The sequence below is a fragment of the Apiospora kogelbergensis genome (genome assembly GCF_038363985.1).
Source record: "Apiospora kogelbergensis strain CBS 113332 chromosome Unknown utg000007l_segment0_segment0, whole genome shotgun sequence".
In the NCBI taxonomy this organism is placed as follows: Eukaryota; Fungi; Ascomycota; class Sordariomycetes; order Amphisphaeriales; family Apiosporaceae; genus Apiospora; species Apiospora kogelbergensis.
This window is the reverse complement of record NW_027117424.1, coordinates 952,781-967,326: the sequence shown is the minus strand read 5'-3', so window position 1 is coordinate 967,326 and position 14,546 is coordinate 952,781. Positions and strand designations below refer to the sequence as shown.

The 14,546-nt window shown below is 51.1% G+C and overlaps 4 protein-coding genes across 4 annotated transcripts; 2 read left to right on the top strand and 2 right to left on the bottom strand.

Moving 5' to 3' along the window:
• Nucleotides 1-3: 3 nt before the first annotated feature.
• On the bottom strand, nt 4-961 carry PG998_010659 (uncharacterized protein; the record flags this gene model as incomplete). The annotated part of the gene is made up of 4 exons (XM_066877475.1): nt 4-403; nt 485-780; nt 846-868; nt 934-961. The coding sequence occupies 4 exons, from the start codon at nt 959-961 to the stop codon at nt 4-6; spliced, it is 747 nt and encodes a 248-aa protein (XP_066726529.1).
• An 897-nt stretch (nt 962-1,858) lies between these two features.
• PG998_010658 (Regulator of chromatin subfamily A member 3-like 1) lies at nt 1,859-5,134 on the bottom strand (the record flags this gene model as incomplete). Its single annotated transcript, XM_066877474.1, has 11 exons — nt 1,859-1,897; nt 1,950-2,048; nt 2,111-2,197; nt 2,325-2,480; nt 2,563-3,419; nt 3,470-3,651; nt 3,704-3,737; nt 3,817-4,043; nt 4,108-4,212; nt 4,272-4,903; nt 4,958-5,134. The coding sequence occupies 11 exons, from the start codon at nt 5,132-5,134 to the stop codon at nt 1,859-1,861; spliced, it is 2,595 nt and encodes an 864-aa protein (XP_066726528.1).
• Nucleotides 5,135-5,792: 658 nt separating this feature from the next.
• PG998_010657 (uncharacterized protein) lies at nt 5,793-9,224 on the top strand (the record flags this gene model as incomplete). Its single annotated transcript, XM_066877473.1, has 7 exons — nt 5,793-6,056; nt 6,108-6,324; nt 6,379-6,762; nt 6,819-7,409; nt 7,468-7,579; nt 7,631-7,894; nt 7,967-9,224. The coding sequence occupies 7 exons, from the start codon at nt 5,793-5,795 to the stop codon at nt 9,222-9,224; spliced, it is 3,090 nt and encodes a 1,029-aa protein (XP_066726527.1).
• A 3,607-nt stretch (nt 9,225-12,831) lies between these two features.
• PG998_010656 (uncharacterized protein) lies at nt 12,832-14,241 on the top strand (the record flags this gene model as incomplete). The annotated part of the gene is made up of 1 exon (XM_066877472.1): nt 12,832-14,241. The coding sequence occupies one exon, from the start codon at nt 12,832-12,834 to the stop codon at nt 14,239-14,241; it is 1,410 nt and encodes a 469-aa protein (XP_066726526.1).
• Nucleotides 14,242-14,546: the final 305 nt, after the last annotated feature.

Sequence of the window (14,546 nt, the reverse complement as noted above, 5' to 3'; positions counted from 1 at the left end):
CGATCACTCCTTAGGAGTCGTATCATCGCCCGCCTTGATCTTCGCCTCATACTCGGCGAAGGACTTGGTTCCCTTGGGCATGCCATTCCACATGAGCCCCTGCTCATCCATGAGCCTCGCCCGGAGCTCCATGCTCCGCTGCCACGAAGGGCGTCCTGTCACACGATCGTGCCAGGCCTTGACGTTGGGGAAGCCGTCGAACTTGTTGGGTTCCGGCACCCCGAGCGACGTGTTGACCCGGTCATTCCAGGGAGCCCACGCCATGTCCGCGTACGTCATCTTGTCGCCCACGAGCCACTCCTTGCCGTCCAACCAACCATCAATCACGCCGAGGACGCGGGTCACTTGCTTCGTGTAGCGGTCGATTGCCGAAGGAAGCTTCTCCGGGTGCAGGAGGAGGAACCTGGGTTAGTTGATGGGGGTGTCAGCTGATTCAGGGGTAATCCGAGAGAAAGAAAGAGGGAGACGGAATATCGTTTCCTACCAGCCGGCGGCGCCGTAGTAAGGGCCCTGCCCGCTCGTTTGGAAGTGTAGCCACTGGTTTAGGTGGTGCTTGCCGACGAGGTCCGTGTACGTCAATGCGTGTTCCTTGTCGTATTGCTCGATGAGATAAGTAATGATGGCGCCCGACTCCCAGAGGCTCAGGTTGGTGTTGGGGTCCTCGATGGCCGGGACGCGGCCGTTGGGGTTGATGTCAGTCATGGGCTTCTTCTTCACATCGTCGAACTTGATGGACTTGACTTCATACGGGATGCCGAGCTCTTCCATGACGAAGATGACCTAATTCGACGAATAACAGTCAGGAACATGGCGCCCGTCCCCTTTCGGTGTGTCGTTGTACTCACTTTCCACGGGTTGGGCCCCGGAGCTGCGGTGGCAGCCTGGTCAGCATGAAATTGGAAACTTTCTCAGCTACGGTATGGGGCTTCTTACGTGTAATCCATACGCGAATGGGCTGCATTGTGGGTGATGCGATATAATAGATTGCGAAGTGGGAGTCGGTGGCAACTAATGGGCAGAACAGTGGAAGCCAGAGGCAGTGGACAGCTCTGCAAGATGTTCCGGGGATGAATAGATGAACCCAAAGAAGGAAAAAGAGAGAGAAAGAAAAGCCGAGCAGATAGTTACAGGCCCCAGGAGAACCACCATTCAATCGCCAGGCACTCGGGCACTATCGGCTGCTCATGATCACCAGCACCTCTTGGGGACCAAGTGGTCAATTGCCTGCCTTGCTTGGTATATACGTATACGACACAAGAAAAAGTCCCCCTTACATAGATACCGACCAGTCACCCACCCCTTGCTTCCATATACTGATCTGCGGACGCCGTGATGTCCGGTACTCAACCTGATGAATACATCTTGGATTTCTGCGAGACTTGGTTGAATGTAGTTTGCTATTCCGGCTGACGGCTGCAGCCGTCGCCCGACGTCTTACACGATGATCAGCTTGCTATCAGCCCAAGTGGTCAAGAGGTCAAGCTCAGAAGAAAAGCCATTCTCGACTCGAGCGGTTGTGTGCAATTCCCACACTTGCCAGTAAATGTTGGGTGGCTGTCGTCCGAAAAGGCTCAGTGAGAGGTGAATAGTAGGCACTTCAGCGAGGCATAACAGAACCGGGTATCTAATCACTACCGCTCCAAACGATACAGATAGTTCTAAGGAGATATCAGGATACCATAGTCCAGCATTTTCCGCGATGCCCTTCCACACCATGCGCCGCTTTATCATATCTCTTGCTTCGATCATCTCTTGCCTACTGGATGCGTATCATACGGTTCGGAATGGGGTCGGATTCAAGGTCAGGTAGGCCAAAAAGGATAGGAAACTAGTGTTTAACACTAATGTAACCAATCGACTATCCTGGAGCCACGCTTTCGTTGACGGCGAAGACGTTCTGTCAATTGTTAGTAAACTTGAAAACTAATTGCCTGCTTTGACAACCTTACCTTGATAGCTTGTAGTTTATCGGACTGTGTGTCTTTCCCCCTGTTGAACCCACCGCCTGCCAGCTCGAGCTTTCTCTTTTGGCGGAATAGGACGTTGTTCTGCATACGGTCAGTCAATGAAAAGATCGATTTCGGAGCAGCTTGGTCCACGGAAAACGTACCTCTTCAATGGTGTCTTCCATGATATAACGAATAATGACGACTTGGGCCGTCTGGCCGATGCGAAGTGCTCGTCCGATTGCTTGAGACTCGATCGATGGGTTCCATTGCGGTTCCAAGAGATAGATTCGGGATGCGACCGCCAAGTTAAGTCTGCGAAAGTCAGCAAATGTATGGCTAGTTGTAGTGTAACAAGGGGGATTTGACTTGCCCTACGGCACCGGTTCCCAGTGTCATCAGTAGTATGTTCGCGCCATTGGAGGATCGGAAGTCCTTCAGAACTTTGATTCGTTCACCGGAAGGGAGAGAACCGTCGATGGTCTTGTGTTGTATACCGTGGCTTGTGAAGAGCCGACTGACCAGACCAAGAGTCTTCTTCCATGAAGAGAAGACAATACTGAAATTGAAGAATAAACATTAGCTAGGTCAACTCCATTAGGCTGATATCATTTACCTCTTTTGCGTAGAGTTCTGGCGGACATCTGACAGGAGGGGCCAGTAGCTTTGACGGGTACGGGACGGTCGTTCCTGTTTCAGTGTCCTCATCGTTTGACAGAGCTTCGATATGCATTGCGCTGGACGGCAACGTGGTCTCAGATGCCAAACCGTGCTGACCGGCACAAGTAGGGCAAGGTTCTTTGCGGTAAAGTTGGAAACAGTTATGACAAAGCAAGTGGGAACAGCCGGAGATGAAGGTGCCACCGTCACTCCCGGCGTTTTCGCTGATGAAGTAAATAACCCCGGAGCAGTAAGCACATATATTCTGTTCATGCTGCTCGAGATACCCCAGCGCCTCAGTCGGGTCCGTGGGCAAACCTGTTGGCCCGCAGTGCATCATTGCATTCGTGCGGCCATTATTGCAGAACAGCCGGAGTTTGAGGAGCGATTCAAGGAACGCTGATTTGACGTTGGTCTTTCCACGTTGACTCACTGCCATGTCAATCTCCAATCTGCCCTGAATTAGCAGATCTCGGTAGTCGCGCAGCTCCGATGGAGAGAGCGGAAGCTTTCGTTCCTCCGATTTGGGCTCGGGGAGATTCAAAAGCTCCCGCGTCCTTCGAAGGCAAACAGTGCGGAGTAGCGCCTGAAGGTTCTTGAAACGGTACCGTGAATCTGAGTTGATGGGGTTGGTGATCAACTTCCGAAACGTGGGTGCCTTTTCTAGTATCGGTACCTTGAGGAACGATACCAACGCTCCGAGGTCGTCCAAGGTGTTTTGGATGGGCGTGCCGGTGAGACACCAGCGATGAAGGGCTGGGAGATTCACGACGGCCTGGAACTGTTTCGTTGATCGGTTTCGGATGTCATGGGCTAAATGTAAGATAAGAATTATGTAGTTCTGGCCCGGCTCTCCAACTCACCTTCGTCCAAGACAATCCTGAACCAATTGATTTTCGCTAGAATGCTATCGCCACGACGGAACTCGGCTGCCACAGTAGCATACGTAGTGAATATGATTGGTCGGTCGCAGAGGTATTGTGTTTCCTTATGCCGTCCGGAACCGATATGTTTGTGAAAGGAAAGGGAACCGGAGAATGTGTGCCTGTTCAACAATCAGTCAAGTACCCAGAGTTGCCTCAACGAGATGGTCATACTTGCGGACTTCATCAACCCAATTGTCAATCAAGACTGAACATCTGTCAATACCGCCGACCCAAGATTGAGCTGTAGTCAGAGGGGGATGCTGCCCTCGGAGGTTTATACTTACGCGATGAGGGCACGATGATGAGCGTCGCTTCGGAAGCTGCTCTTCTTCCTGGTTGAGATAGGCGTTGTTCGTTCTCAGCAGCCACGAAAGCCTTAGCACGATCGAGAGAACCTGCGATAGTAGAGATGATGACGAGTGATTTGCCTAGCCCCATCTCGTCTGCGATGATACCGCCCTTTGCCTCTGCACGTTTTGGCTGCTTCGCTCCACTGAGGACATGCTGATAACTACAGAATGATCACGTCAGTCGTGGGACAATTCATGGCACGGGCAATAACGAAGAGCACCTACAATGGTTCGTCTGCATCTACGTCGTTGTACTTCCAAAGACTCAAATCGGTGCCCATCTGCTCAGTCTCCCTTCGGTAGACGAAATCGATCGCTTCCTTCTGGTGGCTAGACATAACATGGTTGGTTAGAAGCGGTCTTTTCCTTGTCCGGGCTGTTCATCTTACTCGAGGAGAGGTGTTCTGATGTCCGGGACAGTGGCTATCTCCTGCAGCATGGGATGATGCGATAGTGAATCAAGAATTGACTCGACCATTTCAGTATCATTCCTTCTCGTCGGATCTCTTTGGCTTCTTCCTGGTGCCTCATGTGTGTCTGTCTCATGTGCACCATTGGTGGATTCCTGCGATTCGTCCAACTGGAGTATATCTGGATATCCTTCCATCCTCAGAATTTGCGGGTTGTAGTACTCAGCAGTTTCCAGTCCGTATTGGGGCATCTGTAGGAAGATGCCAGATTTAGACAGGATGCCACCGATCTCCCGTGCATTCGCCTTTGGGCCATAAATGTTGATCTCGGCGGGCAGATGCTCTGGGGTTCGGCCATTCCGGGACTGCATAGCTGTGACTAAGTTGTCGCTGGGGATAAATGCTTGGATATGAACTTGACTTTGGGCCACGAGGTCGCGCAGAGCTTTGCAGAGACCCTTGTTCAAGCGACCGAACTTGACTTCCAAAAATTTCAAGGTAAGAAAGTCGCCATCTTGCACAACAAAGAAAGACTGTTGCGGGATCAATTGCCAGGCGGTCCATTCGTTGAGTTTATCGACGTTGGTCGGGCTCACCTTGACGTCAATTATCTAAGGGGTTCAGGTCAGTTAAACAGGAGGATGATATGCGATGTCGTGACTTACACTGCCAAAACATGTGTTCTCAAAGCCCCAGGTTTCGATGGCATCTTGGTCGCTAATAAGCGGGATGTTAGGCAGCGGACTTAGCGCCGGGCCTTGGTCATTTGTGTCGAACGGGTAGGCTCTTTTCAGGGAGTTAAAGTCCGGCAGCGCGCCTGTGTTATCGGTGAAAAAGGCCATTCTGGTGGGATTAACCGCATATCGGTACAGCAAAGAGCTGACAAACAAGTGTCAGTGCCAGGAGGGTGCCGGGCTGATCCATGAACGTTCGCTATAAGTTAAGTTTTCGCGCCCTCAAATGAACGAACATGACCCTTCCCTTCCATCAATGTTCAGCTGGCCAAAACAATATTTTTTTCCAGCGATTCCAATCTGACAAGTAAGCCTTGCTGCAACCCTACCAGCAATGTTCAGGGGGCAGTGCAGAGCCGCGCGGGGCTGATTTGTTCCACGTGTAGCGCCGAAGTACCTGTAAACCCAGTGATCCCCCGCCTCCCCAGTACTGCCCCAAGTTCTTGCTGCAGCAGGCTCAACAGAAAGCCTGGGGCTACCATCTACCTGCCCACTTCCTCCACCATGAGATCGAAATCGAGGCTCGGCAGTCTCGTGTCAGTACTCGTGCGACGACTCGCATGCAACCCGGAGCACCATGCACTTCGGCAGGTTCGTGTAGGCGGTGTGGCTGACAACTCGTGGACCACACCCATACCCTGCATGCCCTCTGCATCGTAGATAAGGCTGGGGGTGTAGGTCGTTCAGCTCGCTCTAGCGACAGATTCATGCGTCTCTTGCAGTCAATGTTGCGAATGCAGAGAGCAAGACGTCCAATGACTCAACAATGGATGACAATTGCCATCAATCGCCCTTTGAGAAGTCGATCGGGGAGTTCAAGGAGGGCTTGCGCAGAAGAGACGTGGAAGACTTTCGCGCCACGACGCTTGGGGACTTGCGTACAAGGATCGCGACAGTGCAAAGTAGACTACATGCGCAACGACGGCTACAGGACCTGAACCGGCTTCAGCCATTCCTCGACGCCATTGAGGAATATGGAAAGGTGGTTTGGACATTTTTCCGCAGCACTGACATCGTCGCATTTATCTGGGTGAGTGTTCAATTTGTGTGTAGCATATGATCTCGAGCTCACCATGCCAAGGGACCCCTCAAGTTCTTGCTCCAGGCGACGAGCGTGTCTGGTGAAGCATTCTGCGAACTTCTGGACGCATATGAGTGCATAGGAGAAGCTCTTCCGCTCCTTTTACGGTACCAAGATCTGTTTCGCACCAAGTCGCACATGATTCGAGTCCTAGCACTCATGTATGAGGACATACTCACGTTTCAGCGTATCATCTTGCGTTACTTTCAACAGCCTCGTCAGTCTCACCTTTTCCTACTCCAAGATTAACGCTATAACTATACAAATCCAGTATGGCAAACTGTGTTTAGCGAATCATGGAAAACATGCAAGTCTCGCTTCCCCGGCATCATCCGTAACATCGCTCAACGTCGGAGCTTGATTGAGAGCCAAGCCAGCCCTTCCCGAATCGAAGAAGTTCGGGAGCATATCCAGCATTCACGACAAGACGAGGAGCGTGAATTTGACGAGCAGACCCTGCAGCGCATTCGAAATGTTCTTAATTGGCTTAGACCCACGAATATCGATGTCGACCAGGCCGCACTTGTCGAGGCTCGAGCAGACTATCCCGACACAGGCCAATGGCTTTTCGAGAACACATTGTTCAAAGAGTGGTTTGACCCGCGATACCCCACGATACCTCCGTTGCTATGGCTTAATGGTATTCCCGGTGCAGGTAATGACTTCATGTTTCAGCATCCTCCTAGCCGATGTGCTCTGACACCAGAATAGGTAAAACCGTGCTCGCTTCTCTGGTCGTCCAGAAAGCACAAGAACTCAAGCCAAAGCCGGCGGTACTCTATTTCTACTGCAAGCACGAGAACCCGGAGCGGGATAACTTCGTCGCACTTGGACGAAGTCTGCTTGCGCAACTATTGCATCATGACAATGCGTTGTTGCCTACCTTCTACCAGGAGGCTTGTCGCAGCGTTGAGACTGTACTCTCTTCGCCGAAATCGGTTAAAGATCTATTAATCCTAGCCTTCGGGAACTGTAGAAGTGCGTACATCATCCTTGACGGTCTTGATGAATGCCCGCGACAAGAGCGGCAAACCATTGCGAAATGGTTCACCGAGCTGGTCGAAGGTCTTTCTAACGATGAGCCGGAGAGGTTGCGCTGTCTCTTCATCAGTCAGGACGATGGTATTGCTCGGAAAGACTTTGGCGGATTGGATTACCGCATCAAAATCAAGGCTGAAGACAGCCAAAACGACATCAAGAAATATTGCCGAGTAGAGGCTGGGAAGCTCCTGGAAACACACCCATCTCTTCCCGACGAGAAGCTCAATTGGATTGCCAACACCGTGGCGAAGTCTGCAGGAGGCATGTTTTCCCACCATTAGTTTACCCAACCGATCCGCTTTGCTGACAGAATATCCAGGGCTATTCTTACTTGCCAGATTGGTATGGGCCAACCTTTCCTGTCATACCTCGATAGCAAGATTGGAAGAGGAACTTGAGCCGAACATCTTTCCCAAGGAAATCAATGAAGCGTAAGTTCCAGGCAGCCTTGTCTTAGGACACTTCAGCTAATCATGTAGCAGATACCGCCGCATCATGGTCCGTATAAAAGACCAATCTGTACAGGCCGCGAAGGAAGATGCCTTCCGACTTCTGGGCTGGCTCGCGTGTGCGAAGAGGCCACTGAAGTGGCATGAGATACAAGGAATGAATTCTATCAATCTGGACGAGCAGCGGGTCGATTTCGAACGCCAGAGATTCATTAAATCCCCCAAAGACATATTGGCAGCTTTGGTGGAAACGCGCGCAGACGGTAGCATTGAATTCGTTCACTTGACTGCCAAGTTGTGAGTACTCGAGTTCCGGCTCCCAAATATGACAGGAGATAAAGGACATGGATCTAACCAATAGCCACCTAGATTTCTGCTTGATGAAGGGCATGTAGTACCCCCAAAGGAAGAAATAAAGCTAGCGAACCTCTGCATCGACTATCTGAATCTCCCTGCCTTCATACTTCCACCCACAGTGGAGGGAGTGTTGAGCGGCAACTATGGCTTTATGGACTATGCTGTTCTATTCTGGGTTCGACACCTGGAAACGGGGGCGGCCATCAAGTCTGACGAAGAAGACGAACTGATCGGACAGCTCGCAGAATCGTTAGGAATCTTTATCGAACAGCATTGGAATTCCCCTACCAACGCGTTAACACTAGCAAAGCGGCACAGCGATAAACTACAGTCTTTCAACGCCCTGCCCTTCTATGATCGCCTCGAAAAGGCAGTTGCTTCGACGAGAAAACAGCTAAAGCACTTCGGTAACATGAGCGAGGGAGAGGTCGCTCTGAATCTCGGTGGCATGGTTCGCGACGTCCGGAAGGTCCTAGAAACTGTCGCCTCCGATGAACTAGAACCGAACAACCAACGGATTTTGCAGGAGAGGTACGGGACCAATCTCTTCAAATGCCCTCGATTCAGTTGTCAGTTCTTCACTATCGGCTTCTCCTCGGCTGCCGAGCGAGACGATCACATCAGCAAACACGAACGACCGTTTCGATGCTCGGACGAAAAGTGCGTCTTCCATACCTTCGGCTTCTCGTCAGAAACCCAACGTGAAAAGCATATAAGGGAAAACCATCTTGAAATTGCACGACAGGATGAAGAATTCCCAACCGAAGAAGAAGTTGAGCGAAGCCTTCGCAGTAGTCAAGCTACCTCTGGAGGCGACAGCCAATCCCTGGAAGATCCTCGCAGCCAAGAGGATACCACTAGGGATGCCAGCACCGCAGCTACGACAGAGCAACCTGAATCAGACGCAGAATCGGAACCCGAGCCACAATACCTACCTCGACATAAACGGCCGCGACAGACAGAATTCATGTGCCCGCACTGTGACACGGTTTTCCAAAAACAGTACAACTTAAAGTCGCATCTTCGTACGCATAGCACCCGTCGAGACCACGTCTGTTCTGACTGCCAGAAGGAGTTCGCGCGCCCGGGCGATCTGAGGCGCCACATGAGCAGCCACACGGGCGACAGAAGATTCATCTGCCGCGGCACCCTGAGGAATGGTGAGACTTGGGGCTGCGGCAAATCATTTGCTCGCGCAGACACCTTGCGTAAGCACCACGAGTCCCGGGTTGGGCGTTCTTGCATTGAGCGTCGGCAACAAGAATTGTAAGAGCAAATACAACAACGATATGGAGACCAACTCACAGGAACCTCACTCTCGTATAGTCCTGATCATGGGCTCGTCAGGCCTCTCCAGTACATTTGATACTTTAACTGCTTTTTGTTCTTGATTGGAGCTCGAGATCGAGTTGCTAAATAATATAGATAACCCACCACATCAGTAGAAGCTACATAGTTCTAGATGAGTTGATTAGTATTGAGAAATCTGATAGATACACTTATCCACGCCTCGACGAGGGGTGTGATTGTGACAGTGTACTGGTCCTTCCCCCATCAATAATCAGGCATACTCTACAGGCGCTTAATGCGATGGAAATGACCGGACCAAATGAGCGCAAGTAGCCTTAGACTCCACTATGTCAAACGCCAAGTGACGAGCAACGCTCGAATATCTGAAGGCAGACAACAGTACTTACGAATAAGGATATCACGGCTTAGACATGGCGCTAGGGCTTTTGCAAGAAGTCCTACAGCAGAGTCGCAAAATTGCGAGAGCCTGCACTGCTATCAGTCTGATTGGATACGGATCGCCCTGGGTAGCAACATGGTTATGGACCCCCCAGCCCCCCTTTCTGCCCGTTGGGAGTTTGAATGTGAATGGAGAACTGTGGAATTACGGCTTAGCGGGTGTCTCATTTTACCACTGTCACTAAAACCCAAAACTGCGAAAGGATGTACTGCCATCAAACCTATTGGTCAACCGCTGGGTGGTGGGGAAGTAAGCCCTGACTCTCTTCTTCCATTCAATATCTGGGGCTGCAAAGGATCAGGGGGTTCGGTTTGGTACAACTTGACTGTCCATAGCACGTAGGTCTCCAAGATCCGTAGGCTTTCTAGTGGGGTCCCGGGCTGTAGAGCCAGCGCAGTTGGCTGCAACTACCTCCCAACTACGTACTGTAGATTGACCAGAAGTAGCCATCGGAGCTGTTCCTGGCGCGAGTTCCAGCACCACAGCCCCGCGCGCTGTACCCCTCGTCGATTGCCCAGAGGTGCTGATGCCAACAAAACCAGAGCACCGAGAACCAACCCACCTCTCAGTCTCATTATCCGACTGTGTGCCAGACTACTTACTTCGCAATGTGCCAAAATCTTCAACACAGTGTCGTAGCGCCTCCTAAATTACGGCTTAGTTTGTCAGTTCCTCTTATCGCAATGCACTTGAGAAACGAGGAGAGGCATGGCTGCCTTTAGTCTTATTGGTCGTTCGACTGTACGTGTGGTGAAGTGGAAAAAGCAGTGAAGAGACATGCTACCTTTGATCTTATTGGTTATACGATGCCTGCCTCGAGAGTGAAGTGGAGAATTTCAAGGCGCAATGCTGCACTGCCCTGGGAAATACGGCTCAGCGACTAAAACCTTCGGCTCCTACAGGAATCGAAAACTGCGAAGAGACAAGCTGCTTTAAGTTCTATTGGTGGTCGTGCTACACTGCCCTGAAAATTACGGCTCAGCGACGGCCGTGTAAAGATACATCGGAATTTAACTAAACTCGAGAACTGCGAAAGGACAAGCTGCCTTTAATCTTATTGGTGATTGTGCTGCACTGCCTTGGAAATTACGGCTCAGAGCACGACGACCTGAGTGGCAGTTTCAGCATAGGTAACATGAGAATTGCAAAGGGACAAGCTGTCTAGAGCGTTATTGGTCGTGCTTGATCACAGGTCGGAAGTCAGGACATGGCGTGGTACGCGTCCTCTGCAGCTGGAAAAAAACTTGGGGACAAAACTAAAATCACGGCTTAGACGAGATATGTTGAACTTTAAATGCTCTAGAGATGAAGCTAAGAATTGTGTAAGAAGAGAGAGAGAAGCCCCCTCCCTCTCCGGTATGTATCACAGATTTGGCATGCTAAGTCATTGCCTTCCCCGTTGGCACTGCGTCCCTTATAGAACGCCTTGAACACAGGCACTAATAGATGCGTGCCTCCTTCCCAAGCACAGGCCTCTCCAGCCTGCTTAGCAATAAGATTACGGCTTAGATAGGGCTGGAATCTAGAACTCGAGAATTGGGGGAAGAAACACTGTCTTCGATATTACTGGTCGAAGGCATTGATATCAGGGGACCCCATCCTTATTAGTTTGGGTAAAAAGTCGTAGTTTACCGGTACTCGGGCCTGGTGGAGAACTGAAATCACGGCTTAGCCGAGGGAAGGTGGGGATATTGAAGGCGAAGGGGAAAGCTTGAGAATTGCGAGAAGACATGATATGATGCCTTTCGTCTTATTAGCTATACTCAAGCCCATACACCACAAAATTGGAAGATCAAACGTATTAACCTCACAAGCTATGTAAAAGAGAGCTCGGCTTGTCAAGCTGCCCGGCCCATGTGCCACGACTGCTACCGCCAGGGCTAGGAGGTATAAATATGCGGTACGGTAAATGTAAGCTTCGTTGGTGATAGTGCCCTTCTAGGTAGAAACTAGGAGGGGTTAGAAGGCATCAATCAAGCAAATATTCAAACTGTCTTTGCCCCTATGAGCTAGTTGAACACCCTGCAGAAATCACATTTGTTCTGTTGCTATCGTTGCGCCATCCTTCCTTCGGTCCTAGCATAAGGGGTACAAGCTAAATTGCAAGTTGTCAAGCACTTGGCACTTCACTCTTCAAGACGGCAACCACAGTCTTCGATCCAATCATTAAGTGGCCCACATACCAAAGGTCGCATAACGTGAATTAACATCTCATCTGCAGGGTTAAACAATGGCCAGCCTTGTTGTACGGCTTAGCAGGAAACTCCAAAAGAAGAGGCTCTGCTGTCTACAATTGTTTCTTTTTTCCAAAAACACAGGAGGCACTCAGTGCCTCCGATTTGACTGGTTAGATAGATGGACGATGCTCCACCGTTTTCGAGTGACTTCTGGAATGATGGCGCGCCCCCCACGTCAGCACTGCACCACCTACTAATACTGCACTGCCCCCGAAATCGCGGCTTAGCTGGCGTGGCTGGTCTTGTCGTGAGGAGTACATAAAAACCAAAAACACAGGAGACACTCGGTACCTCAGATTTGACTGGTCAAGGACATTAACAATGCCTGCCAACCCCTCAACTACTGCCTCAACCTCTCCCAATGTTGCCGAGTCTGGCCGAGGTCCATCGTAACTCTACCGAAAAGCCCAAAGACTGTAAGGCATTCTATTATAGCACGTTCCTAATTGGCCCGGGCGCTCCAGCATGCATCACAACTACATATGTACACGTTTGGCGTTCACCCCTGGCAGTTTTTCAGGGAATAAATACACTTCCCAAGCACCTTAATACTGGCTTGAAAGCTATTGCAGGCATCGTTGACCGTTGGCAGCTGGTGTCGGAGAAGTATATTGCATCTAAGCCAGATATCAATTCACTGGCAATCATTCAAGGGTGAAATGTAGAAACAATTGTCAGCAAATAGCATGTAGAAAACTACAGATGCAGGCGCAATCGCATTTTAGTGTCTATCACTCAGGACATGTAGCCCAAGACCCCCTCATTCTGCGCCTAGCTGCCTGTTACAGGAAGCACTTATTTAGTGAACCCGCCGGAACGCACACTCTTTTTGAGCCATTCCAAAAGAGAGGTGTATCATTAAATCAGATTGTGGCCCGCTGAACCTAACGATGTCGATATTTTCATCCCCGGACGAAGCCAATCTTGGTTCTCTCAACGTCGAGCCGGTGCTTCCTTGCCCACCACTACCCAACATCGTCTCGGAATGGGCAGCGATCCTACCGCTCGTATGCCACCTCGCTGGCCAGCGAGATGACTATATCACGACAGGGGACGTGGCGCTTATGGGCAGGTTGTCCGTGGGAATTTTCCCCCGGCTCGGAACTCTCTCTGGCTTGGCCAGACTCTTGGACAGAGCAACGAAGTACCTTGACTACGCCAGCACTAGAGGCGGCACGAGCCGAACCGTCTGGGACGTAAAATGGGGCAGCGTCTTCCCCTGTGCAAACGGCGCGGCCTGTGCGGTCATTTCGGAGTATCTCTTGACTAGAGATAAGAAGCCTCCCAGAAGGATGCCAGAAAAGCGCTCCTCTCAGCCAGTGAAGCGCGAGGACGAGGAGAAAAGCGCACCGCATTTTACTTACAAGATCAGACCCGTGTTCAGCTCCTTCGGGAGTGGATTGCGGGGCCCAACCTCGAAAGAAGAGAAGGCAAGTGAAGAGGGCTTCCGCCGATGGCAAGTTCTTCATGTCTACCGGATGCACCGAACGCCAAAACGACATTCTCTGGGGGATCGTCTCAGCAAGCTGCGACTCTCACTCCCGGGTCAGCTCGTCGGCTTTTTCATACTCACCGGCCTCGCAGTCCTGCTCTGCCTATTCGGGTGTTTTGGGTCGGCGGCCCTTCTCGCCTGCACCTCGGTGTCCGAGCTCGTGGCGATTCGTGTGCCTATCCGCCGTCCGTCTACCTATCTCAAGAACAACGAGGCTCATGACGCCTGCATGCTGACTGCACCCCACGAGAATGCGACCGAGTGGCACCTGTACATTGGCGATCGGGGTATCGTCGACACCTTGCTTAATAAGCCAATGTTCATGGTCCCGGAGGGAGGGTCGGCCCACCTTGCAGCCAGGTGGTTCTGGTTCGCCAACATACTGCAGCTCGTATCCATGACCTTTGTCGCCGCGCAGAAAGGCTGGGACGGGGTGTTGATGCTGGCCCTCCTCGCCATTCACTGGGCAATTCGGTGCTCCTCGTCGGGCCAAGATCTGGCTCGCGACTGGCTGGCGCGAGAGGGCGTTGATGCAGACGTCAGAAGCTTTGAGTTCGGGGGCCGGTTCGCGATGATGGGGGCTATACAGGTGCTCGGTGGAAGCACGAGCTCACGCTGGATGGACAACATTTTGGTTCCACATCCTCGACGAGAGGCTTGGCTCAAGGTCCTCCGGGGTGAAGAGCCGACTGAGAGCTTCGGAAGTCACGATGCAAGTTGGCTTGACTGCATGTCCGAGGCATCTTTCGCGGCTGCGGAAGTGCTGAACGGTGAGTTCAGTGTGGACAACTGCCAGTCATCGGTATAAGCATTTAAATGCCGTTGTCTCGTGGTGAAGTTAATTTCATATTCATATAATTCAATGGTTTCCATTATAGATTAGACTACATACAAGTAATACTCCAAAACTATAGTGAGTGGAGGGATACATCTGACCTATGAAATGATCTGAATCTCCCTCTGGGCTCCGTTGTTTTCGATTATTCTTTATTCCACTTGACCTCTTCTCTGCCAAAGCTGCTAAGCCTTTTTTAGGGCTGCAGTTTTGTCCCATGTCGGAAGACTGTCGAAAGACTGCCGGAAGGGTTAAACAGCTAGGCCCACCTTAAAAGT